General features: G+C 32.6%; 2 protein-coding genes across 3 annotated transcripts in view; both read right to left on the bottom strand.

Annotated features, from left to right (window-relative positions):
- Window positions 1-495: 495 nt before the first annotated feature.
- Window positions 496-11,742, bottom strand: LOC111085868 (gamma-butyrobetaine dioxygenase-like). Its single transcript, XM_022386435.1, has 4 exons — window positions 11,611-11,742; window positions 8,649-8,785; window positions 3,680-3,811; window positions 496-747 (listed from the first exon to the last, which is right to left on the bottom strand). Exons 1-4 carry the CDS (start codon window positions 11,725-11,727, stop codon window positions 654-656), a joined length of 480 nt encoding a protein of 159 aa, XP_022242143.1. The 5' UTR covers window positions 11,728-11,742; the 3' UTR covers window positions 496-653.
- A 1,055-nt stretch (window positions 11,743-12,797) lies between these two features.
- Window positions 12,798-17,329, bottom strand: part of LOC106459873 (trimethyllysine dioxygenase, mitochondrial-like) — a 28,973-nt gene continuing 24,441 nt past the window's right edge. For both annotated transcript variants that reach the window (XM_022386434.1, XM_022386433.1), the window contains 5 exons: window positions 16,187-16,326; window positions 15,633-15,820; window positions 14,171-14,370; window positions 13,362-13,544; window positions 12,798-13,090 (listed from right to left, as the gene is read on the bottom strand). In XM_022386434.1, coding sequence (XP_022242142.1) covers window positions 12,813-13,090; window positions 13,362-13,544; window positions 14,171-14,370; window positions 15,633-15,820; window positions 16,187-16,326 — 989 coding nt within the window. In that variant the 3' untranslated portion in view covers window positions 12,798-12,812. The remainder of the gene's footprint in view (window positions 13,091-13,361; window positions 13,545-14,170; window positions 14,371-15,632; window positions 15,821-16,186; window positions 16,327-17,329) is intronic.

Below are 17,329 nucleotides of genomic sequence, written 5' to 3'. Positions count from 1 at the left end.
TTCTTCTTTAACCAGCAAGTTTTAAGTAAGCCATGGTATTAATATTGTATAATCATAGTATTTATATTGGATTTACAAGTTATATGACATAAATCTTTACTGCTACAGACAATTCCTCTTAAAAATCTTAAAGAACATATTTGAAGTTGCTATATATGAGATTGCTTTAAATGCGGTATATAATTAACATAAAGTTACGATCTTCCTTCATCTACAGACTGTAGCAAATCAGTTTTAGTGCAATAGGTGTCTCAAAAGTATTTGTTAATATAAATTTATATATCATCAAGATTAAAGTTACCTCTCATCAGTAGTTATTTCTATGACACAAAGAAAACATTTGCCAGTTAGCAGATTGCCTCCACATTTCGAATCGTAATGACATTTATTTTCAAACATTTTGAAGAAACAGTAAAGGTAATTTTTAAACTCAGGAAAAAATGTAAATTTTCAAAAGATTGGTATTGAAATCAGCGTATGTTTAAGTTTTCTTCCTGTTTTATAAAAAAACTTCAAAATTTAACAACTATTTATAACAGAGTCACAGATAAAGCAAGAAATCACGCTGAAAATTAATAAAAGTTCAAAATATTTTCCTTTTATATGATGAATAACAACGACACATCCAGTTTTTCTTTGCTGTAGTACACTTATCAAGGTGATTTTATTGTTCCTTGTTCCATGTACGTTATCTTATCATAACATGTAAGGATTTCATCAAAATCGGTATAACATCCCTTCAGATATCTGCAAATAACAAAGAAGTGTAAAAGCCCTACAGATACATTCACATAACAACAAATAAAGAACACATACATCAGTGTAGCAGCCTTTCGGGTACTTTCAAATAGCAAATTAGACAGTGAAGTAATAATCTTTCATGTATCTTTAAGTAATAACTAACAAACCAGATATTATCTAGTTAAGAAGTGAAAATGTAGGTAAGATTTCTTTGCCCTCTTTTTTAAATATCTTATGAAAACAAAAATGATTATCGAAGTTAATTGAGGCGATGTTAATTCTAACGTCTTTGGGCGAAATCTCCACAACACTAAACTTGAACATTTTGGGGGAGAAAATGTATGAACTGATCACCGAAAATTATACTACATTCGGACAGCATATCTTGGTTGTTGTGTTTTGTTTTTGAATCTCATTTTAATAGGAAGCAGGCCTGTCTTTGGCATTATTCACAGCCTGTATCTTGCTGTATATCTGTTGGAATAAGGGCTGAATGCTGAACTGGTTGTTAGTGTGTCGGAATTGTGTTTCTGAGGGTCCAGTGATCCATGTCTCATTACAGTAAAATTGAGCTCCACACTTGAGGACCGTGAATGTACTATAAGAGTTATAGTCAAATCCAACTATTCAAGAGTTGGTGGTAGATGCTGTTGATTACCTGACTTCCATCTAGCCTCTGATTTCATAATTAGGGATAACTAGAGCAGATAGCCCTTGTTTAGCTTTGCATGAATATCTAAAATCAAATTTTGGAATAGGCCGCTATTCCTTTTGCAATGCTTACCCAAGAACAGTAAAATATCACTGTTTGTCCTTTCTGCTCTTCAAGTAAAGTTCAAAACGTCCTAGAGAGTTTAAGTGGAATTTATAAAGGCTTGGGATTTTGGACAGTTTGTAGATATGGTATATGTTATGATAGGGTCCTCATACATTTCGAGCAATGTACTCAGTGCATTATCTACAAAATTATAACATGAATAGGCACTCATATTCCCATTACCTATTATCAGAAGGTCAAGTTCAAATCAACTAAATTAGACCCATACCAAGATTTTTTTTAACACCCACCCCAGTGGCTCGCGGTAGGTTTTCGGATTACGAAGCTGAAAGTACGGTTTTAATACCCGTATTGGGTAAAGCACAGATATCTCATTGTGTATCTTTGTGCTTAACAACAACCAAGTCATTCGTTCACCATTATTCTCTGTTAGAATGATGCAGTTATAGCCAAACATCCTTTGAACTGTTGTAAAAATTAATAAATATATAAAACTCGTCCATCTGTAGTAAAATGAGTAATAGGATGCGCTCCTCCACTTGAAGTTTTCTATTGTTTTTTTGTTTGTTTTTTTGTTTCGAAGAACAATACACCAAAAAGATGAGCTAATGATACTTTATATTCATGACTGTGATATGCAGTTTATGGAGCTATGGTCTTTTTGTGCAATCTATCAGCATAAAACTTTCTGCACACAGTAGATGCACCAGCTTGAAATCCTACTCATAGGTTTAATGGTAGCTGGGTAGCTGATATTTCACATTAACATATCTCATTCTTCCTTTTCCAATTAGCATGTCGACATGGAAGTGTGACTGCGTGCTTTGTCTTGATGGATACATACTTTAATGGCACACAATCCATACAAAAATAATATTTCCTCGCGGAATAATGGTATCAGCTGGTTAGTCAGATGGTATGCAGAATTCACTTTGGTAGATTTCTTGACTTTCATAGTAGTAAATTAATCATTATAGCTGTAGTCACCATAAAGCCCTTGAAAAATATTTTTGTAACGCTTTATACTCTTTCTTTAATGTTTTATCGCATGTAGGACAATAATAAATTGTCTGAATTTTCACAGTTACTTAAGAAAACATAAGCTTCTCCAATATAATACCGTATTTCCATTTTTGCAGTGACAGATACCATTCGCACAGCTTTTGACAGCTGGTTTTCCAATTGACAATATAGTTTGGAAGAAGCTTGCGTATATGATCTAAATCTCACTTTTGTAGACCTAAATGCACGTAGGTTGTTTCGTTTACTGTCCCAGAAGAGGCTACTACTTCATCTACAATAAAAAGTTGTGAGCTTGGGTTACTTTCAATGACAAGCTGTTTAAATCTCTTCAATAAATTTTTGTGCACCTACTAGCCTATCAAACAATAACCTATTTCTCCTTGCTGGAATCACAACTTGTCTTGCTTTACTGATAATATTATATGCTGTGGATATCCCTTTCTTTCATTTTCAATTAGTAAAACGTCTTGTCTTGCGTATTTTTATAATTGCAGAATACGAGACTTTTGTGTCATGAAGTCCTATAATGTAACAATCCCACATGGTTCCTTGAAAGCAGGATATTGTGTTCAATATTTGGGGAAGTTTTTTGTGGAAACTCCTGCGTCGTTTTTGTTAGTGCCAACATCTCAAGCTCAATGAAGAGTCCTTTTTCAGTGTCTTTACACTATATAGCCATGAAATCTTTGTCATTGTAAATTGTTAGTACAGAACGTTATTAACCCTCAGTATTAGTTGAAATCGAGAAGTCCGAATTTTAGGTAATATTGCAAATAGAAAGACAGATGTATACGTAGATGAGTGTGTTTGTGTGTGTAGATATGTAGTTACTCATCACACTGACATAAAAAAGCAAATACACAAATATGTTTGAAAACTTAGTCAACTAAAACGCGAAGAGCAGTCAACCAAATTTCCCATATTTATAACTAAAGACACATAAGAAATATGTTGTGTATGTGTTTTGAATGAATAAAGTATTATGTGAAAATAATCAGTTTTTTTTGTTTTGTTTACTCAATTTTTAAATGACATGTGAAGTCAGGTGTATATTCAATTAGACATTAGGGCAACAATAAATTCCTTTTTTTTTTCGTATGTTATATCCATCTGACGTAAAATTCCAGTTTGGCTTACCTGTTCACACGGGTGGCATCAAAAGCAGTTCTTCCATGTAACACTCGGCGGTTGTTGAAGGCGACATAGTCTCCTTCTTTTAGGTAAAACTTCATCTGGGATTCTGGTTCTTCCATCTTCTTACAGAACAACCTGCTCAAAATATTCCTTTTGTTAGACATGAAAAAAGTAACAATATCATCAAAAAGATTACAAAGATAACAACCTGCTCTGAATTTGTTTTTATTACGTTAATTCTGTAGAATATCAGCTTTATATTAATGTAGTTTCAAATATCAGCTTGATAGTAACATAGTTTCAAATTTCAGCTTGATACTAATGTAGTTTCATTTTCCTACCAAAAGAGCATTTCACAGAACCCTAGAAGCTTGCAATATAAGAACAAAACAAGCAGGTTCAAGTGCTTCATGTGATTAATTTCTATATTTTTACTATATTATCAATTCATAGAAGGTTAAGAACAACTCAAAACTCCCTTCTAGCAACTTAATATTCATGATTTGCACCCTAAACTCTATTGAAGACACGCTTTCCTGGTTGCACTTGAGATAAGTTTTTTCTTGTATTGATTGTTATCTACTATATGATGTTTTTATAATGCATAATGTACTTCTCATGACATAGTTGTAGATGGTCAAACCGTTGAAGGAATTCGTCAATTAGGATACAATCTAATGTCTGATGCACTTAAATAATCTATCCAATCACGTTCATTTTTAGGCTTTCACCAGTGGTTGAATGGTGCAGTTTTTCCTAATGTAATGACAAAGATATTTCCTTTTAATTAAAACTGTTGACACTCTGATAACAGATGTCTTTGAATAGACATTGAAAGAAATTATATTTTTGGTAACAACCACAATAGGTGGCGAGACATTTTCCCTTCTATAACAAAAATAAATATATATTTCTGTATTTTCTCTTATTTTTTCGTGCAGATGTATTGCACTTAACTAACATCCCAGTAAATAGGATGTAGAAACTTGTTAAATTGTTCATATCACGCCAAGATTGCATGCAACAATAGCAATTCAAGAGAACTTCCCCGTAGGTGTGAATGTCTGTCTGTTTATTTGTTTGTTTCTTATGAATTTCGAGCAAAGCTACATGAGGGCTATCCGCGCTAGCCGTCCCTAATTTAGCAGTGAAAAACTAGAGGGAAGGCAGCTAGTCATCACCACCCACCACCAACTCTTGGGCTACTCTTTTACCAACGAATAGTGGGATTGACCGTCACTTTATAACGCCCCCACAGCTGAAACGGCGAGCACGTTTGGTGGAACGTAGATTCAAACCCGCGACCCGCAGATACAAGGTTGTAAACTTGTGCTAACCCTTTTACTTGTTCTTAAGTCTCAATCTATGCTATTTTGTATGGACTTATTGGAATTTAACCTATTCAAACAGGTAATACAGGACTTGTACGGACTTATTTGGGATGGCCTACCATGGTATCTAAACTAAAGACTTATTAAATAATGCACTAAAGCTTTGCCTAAATATAAAGGTGGAATACTTCCTTGATTCTGTAAATTGTTTTTGGTTTCTTCTCTAGCTTTTGTTTTCGCCTTCGAAAACAGGAACTAGACAGTGTTCATATAAGCTGGAATCTGGCCAGTTCGATAACACATAACTGTGGTGTGAAGGAAATATTTTTATGTTTCTTGCATTTGCTTGTTATTCCTTTGATATGGCTTTCCATTCTTTTTATGAAAGATGGAAAATAATCTACATTGTAGAAATTATTTTCCAATAATTTTGAGCTGGAGTGGCAAAAGTCTGTGCTGCCGAGTAGTTGCCTAGTATAGTGTCAGTAAGCATTTCTACTTGTACTGTAGTTTTCACAGAGACAGGTAATGTAATGTAAATATTCATGAAGATTTAGCATTACTTCTCATACATTGAACATCATTATGTATCTAACACCTTAACTACCACTGAAGGCCACTGGTATATGAGTCTTCATTAACAGTTTGATCCTCTCTTTAACTACCACTGAAGGTCACTGCTATATGAGTCTTCTTTAACAGTTTGATGCCACTTTAACTACCACTGAAGGCCACTGTTATACGAGTCTTTATTAACAGTTTGATCCCCTCTTTAACTACCACTGAAAGTCACTGTCATATGAGTCGTCATTAACAGTTTGATCCCCACTTTAACTACCACTGAAGGCCACTGCTATATGAGTCTTCATTAACAGTTTGATCCCATTTGTTAACTGTATCTGCCACCAGATCTCTATCACTCCTAATTCACTCTGTTATACATGTTGTTTTTAGCCATATTTGGCAGGAGGAACTTTTTTATGTTTTGTTATATTTGACTATTGCCATCTTTTCCGAATGTCCAGGAGAATCCTGTTATCCCCTATAATTATAAACAGTTTGGTTTGACTAGCTGCTTCTATAAAGCCTTGGAAAAAGTATGTTTTTTTTTCAAAGCAAAGATCTATCATGAACAACTTTTAAAGACTCAAAATGTCTAACAGCGAAGCTTCAGTTAAAAGGGAGTTTCTGGGCCTTATATTTTTGACATGGAAAAAGCATAAGACATTATGCGTAGATGCGGTATTTTAAAATACCTTATTGTTTAAGAGTTATATGGCCATTTACTCAGTTGTATCAGGAGTTTTTTTAGCAAGTACATATTTTTTATGCCAGTATTGAACATTTGCATTCATGTTCCTTCCCACAGGCTCTGAGCAAGATTTTGTATTTTAGTTGTTACATTATTTTTCTATAATAATTACTACGATCATGAAACAATTTCCTCCATCAATTGATAATGCTGCTATGTTGATGCCTTTCAGACTTTCTATTCATCATTGAATAAGGAGGTTTATTGAGATATATCTCCAAACTGTTCCTACAAAAATATGCAAGTGAATTACTTTAAAAGGGTTTCAATTTTCACCATCCAAAAGTGTAAGTAATGAATATTGCACCAGACCAAAAGCTCCATCTGTTAGGTTAAATTATTTATAGAAATCAGAAACTAAATTCTTAGTACTCATGTTTGTCAGTGCGCTTACTTTAATTCCATATATAAGCCTGCCCAGGGTTAAATGAATATCATATGGATTCTCTCTTCCATGTCCTTTACGGTTGAAAGGTGTTCTTTGCTGTGGATCTATCGTGCCCTAATTTATACAAAGCTGGACTATGGCCTTCTCGTCTCTGTCTTCACCAGGTGTTATCCATTAAAATTGCTTGATCTTTCATCTAGGAACTGGAGCTTTTCACACTTATCCAGTCCAAAGTTTCTACTCAGAGTCCTTTGAACCTTCACTCAATATTAACTTCTGTTTTCATTGTGAAGTTACATGCAATCTTATTTGCAGTATATTGAAACCAAACAGTACTACAATCGCTGTACAATTTATATAAACTTGCTTAACTCAATGAAAGTCCTGGAATCACTCACTATTTGACCACATTCTGTTTTATGTCATTCCCATAATAATTCGTTCAATTATCATCACTTATTCAGTTTAGTTAAATACCTGGCAATGTTGGTATCTAGAGAATGATTTGACTAATATAGCTACTACAGTTGACCTACTGACAGTTTCTCTATATGGATTTTAAGCATACTTATGTAGATACTTCAAGGCAGTTGACAAAAGCCTTAGGATGAGAAGCAGTCTAAAATGATTTCCAAATAAAATCCTTTTGTAGAATGCTTACTATCTTGTCAGTACAACGTTTATAAGGAATAAGCTGTTTAATGAAACTTTGCATTAGTCATAACTTTTAGGACACAGTTATATTTTACTGGAGATTGACCATCTCTGTGAGAGTTGCGTGACGCTCACTTAACTGTTGCCTGCTGTCACTTTGACGTTCTACAGTGGGTGTCTTAAGACATTTTTATCCTAACAATGAACATTTTATACTGTCCATTGAAGGCAATTATCATCCTGGTAGTGGTGTTGCTTTTTATAGATCATTGAACTTTATTATTTGTTTTACAATTGAATTTGATGCTGATTGTATTGATTTTATAAACAATTGTTGTTCGTTTATTGCTGGCACAGTTTTAACACAGTTGCTTTATAAACACATTTTTACATACATGATGTCCTTTTATTTAAGGTAGACATTGACATTTATTATGAAGTTCTTGTTTTTCCCGTTAACGGTTTCACTACTTTTCGGTTCTTAGGCATTTCTATTTTGTTGATGCTTATAATTTTACATTTCCTATTTAAATATTTTATATTCGTTGTTAAATATATTTGCTTCTATCTTTGGCGCATATGGCTTTTGTCACCATGCACCAGCAAACCCTAACTTTAACTATCATAATTCTAATTCTGTTTATTCCAAACATAAATTACACAATAAACATATACTACAAATTTTAGATGAATTTCCTACTTACCAAACCTTATAAAGAAATTATGAAGAGTAAAATGCCTAACTAACACATGTCTCCACGGAAATGTTGTTTACAAAGTTCTCTAAATATACAGCAGCTGTAGAATAGTGAAAATTACTGAAGTTTAAAATATGTAACTCAAAAAATGATATCACTGACAAACACGGACCAATAAATCCACCATAACAGTACACGAAGTTGATATGACCAAAGAACCATAAACCTATTTACAAAGGATCTAAAGGATAAGCAGATGGGGTTTTACAATATCTTAAAGAATGACAAAACAAGCATTGAGAACTTAAGAATTAAGCATCAACAATCTTTGACATCCCTAATCAACATATCTAAAGACCTCTGTCAGACATATAAGCCATATACGGTATATGCATATTTGGTTTAGTTTTGATTGTATGTAACTCTGAATATTAGATTAATTATGCAATGGCAGATCTATTATTAGCATGTTTTTGCTTCTCTTTTATATAATGAAGCTAATATAAGCCTGCATATCAACTACTTAATTAGTTATTGCATATCACACATACGTTTTTCTGATGTATCACATACATATTACTAAACTCACTGGTATGCTTCATAAAAACTTGTAATTTTATCTTCGGCAATTTCTGGAGGTGACATTGAACGATTGTTGACGTGGATTTCCTTGATATTTCCCTGGTAGTCTATTCCAATGAGAGGACAAGCACTAGTATACCATCGCTGAAAGGTTGAAAAATAAAAGCTTTTACATCACATATCACTTCAAATTAAAGTTGAAAAATGAAGGATTCCATAAATAATAAGAATATAAACGGAATCTTTTATATTTAGACAAGACTTTTCTCACGTATACTTATCGGTTTAATATTATTTTGTCCCCCGGTGGGTTTGTTTGTTTGTTTGTAATTAAGCACAAAGCTACACAGTGGGCTATCTTCTATCGTTGTAACTCCGCAGACATACCGCTGTGACACTGGCGCCCCCGGTGAGATAGCTGTAAAGTTACAGACTTACAATACTAAGATTCGAGGTTCGATTTCCACACGGTGGATACAGCTGATAGCCCAATGTAGCTTTCTCTAAAACAAATATTATTTTATGATATTGATCAGTAGACTGATAAAGTAAAAATTACATTTATTCACTGAGTCATCAATTAATATATTACTATGCCAAATTGTAACAAAATATAAATGATGACTACAGAAATGTACTTGCTGTTTTTGTTGTGCAATGTCTGTCTTATGAAAGAAAATATTGTAGACATAAGGAATTCGTTTTTTAACCTTAATAAGCATTTAATTGAAATTAATTCTACATTTTCTCACTGTAAAAAGTTGAAACAAAGCAAATATTAATGATAAGAACAACTGTGAGTATATTACTTGCAAAACGTTAAAATTTTAAAATATAGAATTAGTTTATTAACAGAACAAAAGATAGCTCATTCACGGAATAAACCTGTTTAATTTACTAAAGAATAACATATTAATTAATTCAAAGTTGTTCGCTTCATTGGGATAATTACTGGGGTTTCAAGGATTGAGCCAAAACAAATATAGTGCTTGTTCAATTTCAAAGACATACGTGGAACAGGTTTTGATACATTACATGAGTTCGTGCTTGCAGAAAATAAACTGTAGTTTCGTGGTTTCGAATATATTTTTATGTGACTACTTTTGATAATTCAATAAAAAAATATTTATTTACCTCTAAATTAGCCAGTTCTAGCTTCACAGTGAATTTCAGACGACGAATAGTATATTTTATAGATCAAACTAAGTGTAAAAGCATATATAGTCAGTTTTCACTGTGTTTATATGGGTTTGCGTGTTTTTTTAACTAGAATATCTATTTCTTAGAGAAAATCAGTGGTTTTCACGATTAATAATTGATTTGTACCAGAATTAATTGGTTTAATAAAATATATATTTCACTGGAAATAATTTTGTGTTTGCTAAAAATTAGAGAAATGAAAAATAACAATAGTGTTTTAATTTGTATTAATTTTAACACATTATGTGATATAGTAATTAGTCATTATCAAGAATATTATATTCATACTAAAACATGAAAAATAAGATAATGAGGTTTAATTTCAACCCACCCATTAAAATAAATCTAGAACTAACGCCACATTACTTTGTGTTATTCACATTCTATTTTGGTGGGCAGAGCACAGAAAGCCCATTGTGTAGCTTTGTGCTTAATTACAAACAAACATATTATATTTAAATTTACGATGAACATAATTAATTATTGTGTCCCACATTCAAAGGTTACGTATAAATACACGAAGAATGTGGAAAAGACCTTGGAAACGACTTGTCTCTTTCACAACTAAGACCTTACTTTAATTGGGAACAAGCCCATCTTTGGTGTTAATCATATTTAAAACTTATCATCACATTTGGTGAAATAGACCGATATTCCTCTTGAAAGGCATCTATAATATGAGCAATTATATCTTCGGCTGACCTTTCAAAATGTAACAGAGGAGCTCAGTTAGGTTCAATATATTATTTGTTTCAAACTGTTACAGAACACCGGATGTTGTAAAAAATGGTGTATTGTTATGCTAAAATGCGTGTCATTCCACAAATAATTTTGTTTTCGTAAGGGATAAAGTTAGGTAAGAAGATACCCTTCAGTAAGACGGCCGCACATCAACTATGACGAGTTGCCAGCAGAGTGAATTGTTTGTAATTATTATTCACGTGAACCCTTGCATAAACACACAGGCAGTAGGTCGCGAATGATTAAAGCATGATTTCAAAATCCCCTTAAAAACACAGTTCAAGCTCACTGATTTTTTACAAACATGAGATTTATTTACGGTGAATGACTTAGAGTAACACACACACACTCACTCACTCACCCATTTTACCCTAAGCAAATGACATATATTTTCGCCAAAGACTTCAGTTGCAATGTATATCATTGCCAATGCTAGTACCATGTTGCTTTGTGCCATTGTCTTAGACATTTACCGGAAACATGTAAGTGATTTACATTAGGCAAATTCCAGTTGTCATGAACTAAATGGGAGCCATTTTACTTCATCTTAGAAATCCGTTTTACCAAACTTTATAGGTAAGACGGTCCCCAAATACACAAAAGTGCATTTTTTCAATATATAGAAAAAATTTCGTCAAACTTTCTTGTAAATGACGTTTATAATAAAACAGAGTTCATTCAAAAACATTCATCTTTTCATAATATTCATTTTAGTTGGTGAAAACCAAATTCAAAATTAAAGCGACCATCTTAATTAAGCTTCCCTTATAGGTAGTGTATAATTTTCTAGAATTACACCATATGCTAAAGTATTCATGACTTACTTATCTAATACTACACGACTAATTCAACTATATTAGGCACATATCGTGATACTACTGTCATTACCCATGAAGTGTGTTGCAAGTCCATGTCTGTCCATTCAAAGAAGACAATAAATAGTAGAATTTATTGCTTGTTATAATGGTTTTCCATTTTTCTTCACCCTAGGTTTAACGTTCAAGGCACCATGAAAGCCTGCAACTTACATTCACAGCTGTAGTTAGCGGCTTATGGGCTACAGTCTCTTTTTGACGGTAGGGTATCAGTCCTGAACTGTCATTAAGTCTTGAGCAAGAAGTTGAATGCCAGCAGTGTGTCTTCATTTACAACACGCTTCAAATTTGAAAGGCAAAGCCAAGAAATTATTAATTTTCGACAGTGAAATGATATTTTTCTTTAACAAAACTCTTGTTCACTTGTCAGGCTGAAAAGTTCCAAATTCTCTAATCACTAATTATGCATCAGTTAATCAATGAACTCCAACTAGCTGTACAAGCTACTGACCGTTATATACACCCTATGCAACAATGTGGCCATGGAATTCAAATGCAACATACATGAGGACGAGTGGATTAAGATCTGGGAAGCACTATCCCAATACTTTGGTAATACAAAGTAAACTTGCTTGTAATGACACAATATTTTTAATTTAGGACTATGTATAAATACTTACACCAATGACTGCATAGAATATGTACATCAGTAACTGTATCTATTTATGTATGCCAGCAAGAACTTATATGTTGGAATGTGTGATTCTCAGGTGTCACTGGAACAAACAGATAAGTAATTAAAAGTTCATAAACAGGAGGTTGAGGAGGAAATAAATAAACTGCTGAGGATAAATCAAGTATAGAAAGTAAAGGGATGACTGAAACATAAATTTAACAATAAAAATATATTTATCTAGCACTTAAGTCTTATAACTAGGCAGCTTCATTATTATTTATAACCATCTGGCTGCTGAGACAGAAAATGAATCAAATTACATCATTACCAAAACAGAAAGGATTATATGTCTATCAGATATACGACAAAATGATTATACCCGTACTACACTTTCAGGTCACATGGAAGACCTAGAGCGGTATTCAAAAGTCCTAGATTAGATTCGTTTATGGTCATTATTGTTTTACATATTCAAGAGGGAATTAACTCCCCTAATAACGTGCCTAAATCTATGTACCACCCGTTCAGTTGAGTGTGACCCACATTTCAAGAGAAAAATGATATAAAACTTAGCTATATGAATGTAAGCTCTGTGTAATATGACCTGTAACTATAATTTTAGACGAGTATTAAAACAATTTTATGATTACTGATATCCTAAATACAGATCACCAGTTCAAAACATTTTAAAATATTTTTGCATAACTACAAAATTATTTTTTATTGTGAAATGTCAAGATCAAAACATGACAATTTTTAAATGCCATAGCTGTAACTTGTAAAATTTCAAACAAGAAAATGCTGGTCTTCGAAAAACATCTCTGAAAGTACACCTTGCTACTGAATTCATACTTACATACGCTGTGATTGGAATAGTAGAGAGAATGTGAAAATATTCTGGGTGGTTCTCCTTCAGCCAATTGGCAGCGTAGTAACCGTCATTGAAAACAGACATTCCTCCTGCTTCGTGCGTACCTGCTACTAGCGAGGAGTTTATACAGTGAAGTATCTGGATCCCTGGAAGTGTGTGAGTATGTAAAGTAATTCATTTGTATTAATAAGTAAATCTACAAACAAACTTATGAATCAGGAAAGAAATATTACGTTTCTGGTTTATCTTTTTTTTTAATTGACTTTTTGAATGTGGAGTCTTGGTGATTTTAATTCTCATTTATTTAATTTGAAATATTAACCTGCCGAGAACAGAAGAAACAAACACTGATGTCTGGTCGGGTGTTCTAAGATCAGTTCAACCACATAAATAACATTTGATATTACAGTCACTAACCAGGTGATTTTTCCTTATAGGGAAGATCTGTATGTTGTTCCAAAGCAAATCCAGTATAGGCAAGATGAAGACGTGGGTCGGTAGGTATAAACTTGACATTGAAGCTTTTTCCGTACATGGTGGGTGTTACAAAACTAAAACGTTCTGTGGTTTTTATTATTCCTTCTTCTGTTGTGGGCGTTCCTAAAAAAAACGAAGAGTTTTGTCAACCCTCTAAACTTTATAGACGTGATTTAGTAAAATTTATTTTTGTGAACATTTTTTATGCATCAGTTCGTAATCACCAATAATAGTTGCTTCGATAAGAGCTGATTGGTCATTTAAATATTAACAATATACTTAGTCAGGTTATTGTAAAGTAATAATATATCTCCGTGTAAATCGATAAATTTTAAACATATTGTAAATAACTAAGCACTAAGCTCAGATATTTTGAAGAAAACGTTTTTCAAATATATAAAAATAAATTGTATAAATTTCACCCTCTCTTTAAAATACATGGTTTTAGAAGTGGCACAGCGGTATGTCTGCGGACTTACAACGCTAGAAACCGGGTTTCGATACCCGTGGTGGGTAGATCACAGATAGCCCTTGTGTAGCTTTGTGCATAATTAAAAACAAACAAACAAACATGGTTTTAGCATTATGATATTTGTAGTTTTGAAAGTTTGTATTTCTTAAACGTAAGTATGCCATCTTGGTATGCAAATGTGGAAATCTATTTTTTCTTGTTTATTTGTTTTTTCACATACACATCAATATACTGTAATATTTTTTTAATCTGGAGTGTACGTGCTATTGGGACTTACCTTTAATCAAAGCAATGCCATATTTAATCATTGCTTCCAGAAAAGCCTTCAAACCTTCGTCAGTTTCCATAAAATCCTCATATTGGATGGTAGGTGGTTTCCCAGTGGGGAATGTGTTAAGATTCCAGTACTCTACTGACGGGTGGATGTAGCGACAAATATTGGCCGAATCGCGAAAACATTTGGAATACTCATACAGCCTGCAAAAGATATTTCACACTAACTCGTGATTCTCTGACTGAAACAGCTATTGTTAGAGTGATATTCATTCATTACGTAACTTTGAAGCAAGAAGTTCAACTTAGATGAACATATTCATTCGAGTTTATTTTTATTGTGAACTAAAACAACATAAACGTTTTTTTTTATTTTCCTGTGAGATGATAACAATATTTATATAGACACAGCTAAAAATTATCAACACATGTGTATTTATAACACAGCTAAAAATTATCAACACATGTGTATTTATAATTACATCCTTTGAATTTTAGTCAAAAAGTTTCCCTTGCTATTTATTTTACGTACAAAATGCATAAATACAACAAATATTGTTAGGTGTAGCATTAATAATATCTATAAATAAAAATATACGTTGAATAGAAAGTTTTTCGGCCTTAGATTCTATCGAAATTTCGTCTTAACTAAACGTTTCTTAAAGCAAAATTTGACAATATTTAATATATGAATAAAAACTACAAAAGTCTAACCTGTACAGAAACTGCCATCTCAGAATATTGGTGTTTGGTAACAGTAATCATATGAAATGTTTTTGTTGCTATGAGGATGATTTGTCTAATTCTGTCAAAACCTTTCAACTTTTCCAACATCACTTAATGATTGTTTTGAATACCCACTTAGAATCACAGACTTAAGATATTATCAAGACATCTTGACAATCCAATATCTATTTGGTTTTGTGACATGAGTGATAAATTTATAATGCTTAAAAATTACTTAGGAGTATATTTTAGCTAACAAGACATAATGCTCAGTAGGCCAGTAGACTTATGAAGAGCATTGTAAAAATTATTTAATTAGTGGTAGCTAAGATAAGATTTCTTACGATTGTTTCCGAAGTTTTGAATGTTTATACAGCAAATTTTACTTGGCTCACCACCTGACTGTCTTACATCAACGTATATTAATCAACACATTATAATAATAATCGCTTTTTAGTTTGTATGTCTTAAATAAATATAGATTTTATGTTTTAAATACATTACATTTTTCTCACGTAAATTTATTATAGTAATACAGACATTTCATACAAATAAATTATTGGAATTTATGAAGTGGGTTAAAATATGAACAATATAAACGACCTTCAGACAACGACATTCTCAAAATTCAAATGGAGCAAACCATGGTGTTTACTTTATTAAATTTGTGTGAAGGGTGATGTGTACAGCCTGTAAAGGTAAGAAATCACTCATTGTTTCCTTTAATTATATGTTTGTACCATTTGATATCATAAGCACTTTTGTGAGTTGAACTTCCATCAGAAGATATCCATTCCACCTCCACTTGTCCCGTTTCATTAACCCCGACATTTTTTGGTCGCGTTCCGAGATCTAAGTTCACAGTATCAACAATCTTCTGAAGTGTCTGAGGATGAATACATTCTGGACATTGACAGTTGTCTCTTAGCTGTGTAAATCAAATAAAAATTAAGTTAAAATTACTTATACATTTATAAAGCTGTACACTAGTATCACTAACATGTCTGAAGCACAGCGTTCACAAAAAAATTCGAATATTACAAAATGACTTAATTGTTTCAAAACAAAAAGGGACAAAATCTAATACAAGTAAGTTTTATAGATAAGATTTGATTTGTAGTTCAACATTTCTCAAAATGAGATAATTAGAATCATCGTGTATTCAATCATAGATGCATTTTTACATTACACAATCGAGTGTAAAATATTTTATGTGTAATAAATTGATGTTAACATGTATACAAAACTTCACGTATTACGTAATTTCCTTACGTTTTGCATAAAAAATATTTACCCATATATTTTTAAAACAGCAAGACATATTGTCACTGAATTCCACATGTACGGTGTCAGGCTGATTCACTTTAACTGCAGACACTGTCACCTGCTGATCTTGGCGTTGCGTTTTGGCAAAGGTTGCTGCCCAGCTGTAAGCTGAAGTTAAACTAATATATTAGATTGTATTTAATGTCTTACTTTTTCAAGAATTTTAGAGAAACCCAGAAAAGTAATGTATAAATAATAAACTTATTAGATTGACCACAAGTGAGCTTATTGTCGAGTTATACAGGAGGATAGTATACTTCAATTACATTACTGCAATATTCAAATTTATATTCTGTCGGTGAAAGATGACTGAGAACAACACCTGATCTACATTATAAACTGGATAGAATTAGATTATGTTAACTTAATGCTTTATATTTCTGTGTTTTGTATTTTCTGTTCCTGAAGTTTGTAAGTGGCATTATGGTGGTATTGTAAAGTCGACAAGCAGTCACATGTATTGAATGTTAGGTCAGTTTAGCACGTGAGAGTTTAAGCACACTTACCTTGCCCGATTTTCTTATCGTTCTCATTTGCTTCCATAATCGTTTTTGTTTTTATCTGCGATTTGGAAGTCAACTGATTGATGAAACCGATCACCTCTAAAACATTTAGATATTTTTCAGTTATCTTCCTCCAACTTTAGAACTTTATACCTTTTGCAGCTACTCTGTAACTGGTTTAAAAATATCCCTCTTTTTGTTTACGCGATTGGAAGACATTTATGATTGATCATATTTTTAAAAAAGTGGTTATCAATATAATGTTTCCTTGTCTCATAGCTGGAAGCTTAAAGGCTTCTAATATTGAAATTAATAGCTTAATCCCTGTGGCGGACACAGCACTGATAGCCTACTGCCTAGCTGTATTTAACAAATGTTGTCCTAGAATAAAGTTATATATTTTTAGGCACGGCATAGCGGCTCAAATAATGGCTCTGAGTTTGTTTGTTCTTCTAGCATCAGATCGTCAAGAAATTAATGTCGCGTTTTGGAACACTTTCATTAACCACACCCCAAAAAAACGTACATCACGTATAATAGTTAAACGAACCGCCTAAACGTTACGTTACTGTAGCCTATTTAATGTTTAAAGTTTAATATACTGTAAT

Source organism: Limulus polyphemus, unplaced genomic scaffold (genome assembly GCF_000517525.1).
Source record: "Limulus polyphemus unplaced genomic scaffold, Limulus_polyphemus-2.1.2 Scaffold672, whole genome shotgun sequence".
Lineage (NCBI taxonomy): Eukaryota > Metazoa > Arthropoda > Merostomata > Xiphosura > Limulidae > Limulus > Limulus polyphemus.
The sequence above is the reverse complement of the archived record's forward strand: the minus strand, read 5'-3'. Positions and strand labels throughout refer to the sequence as shown.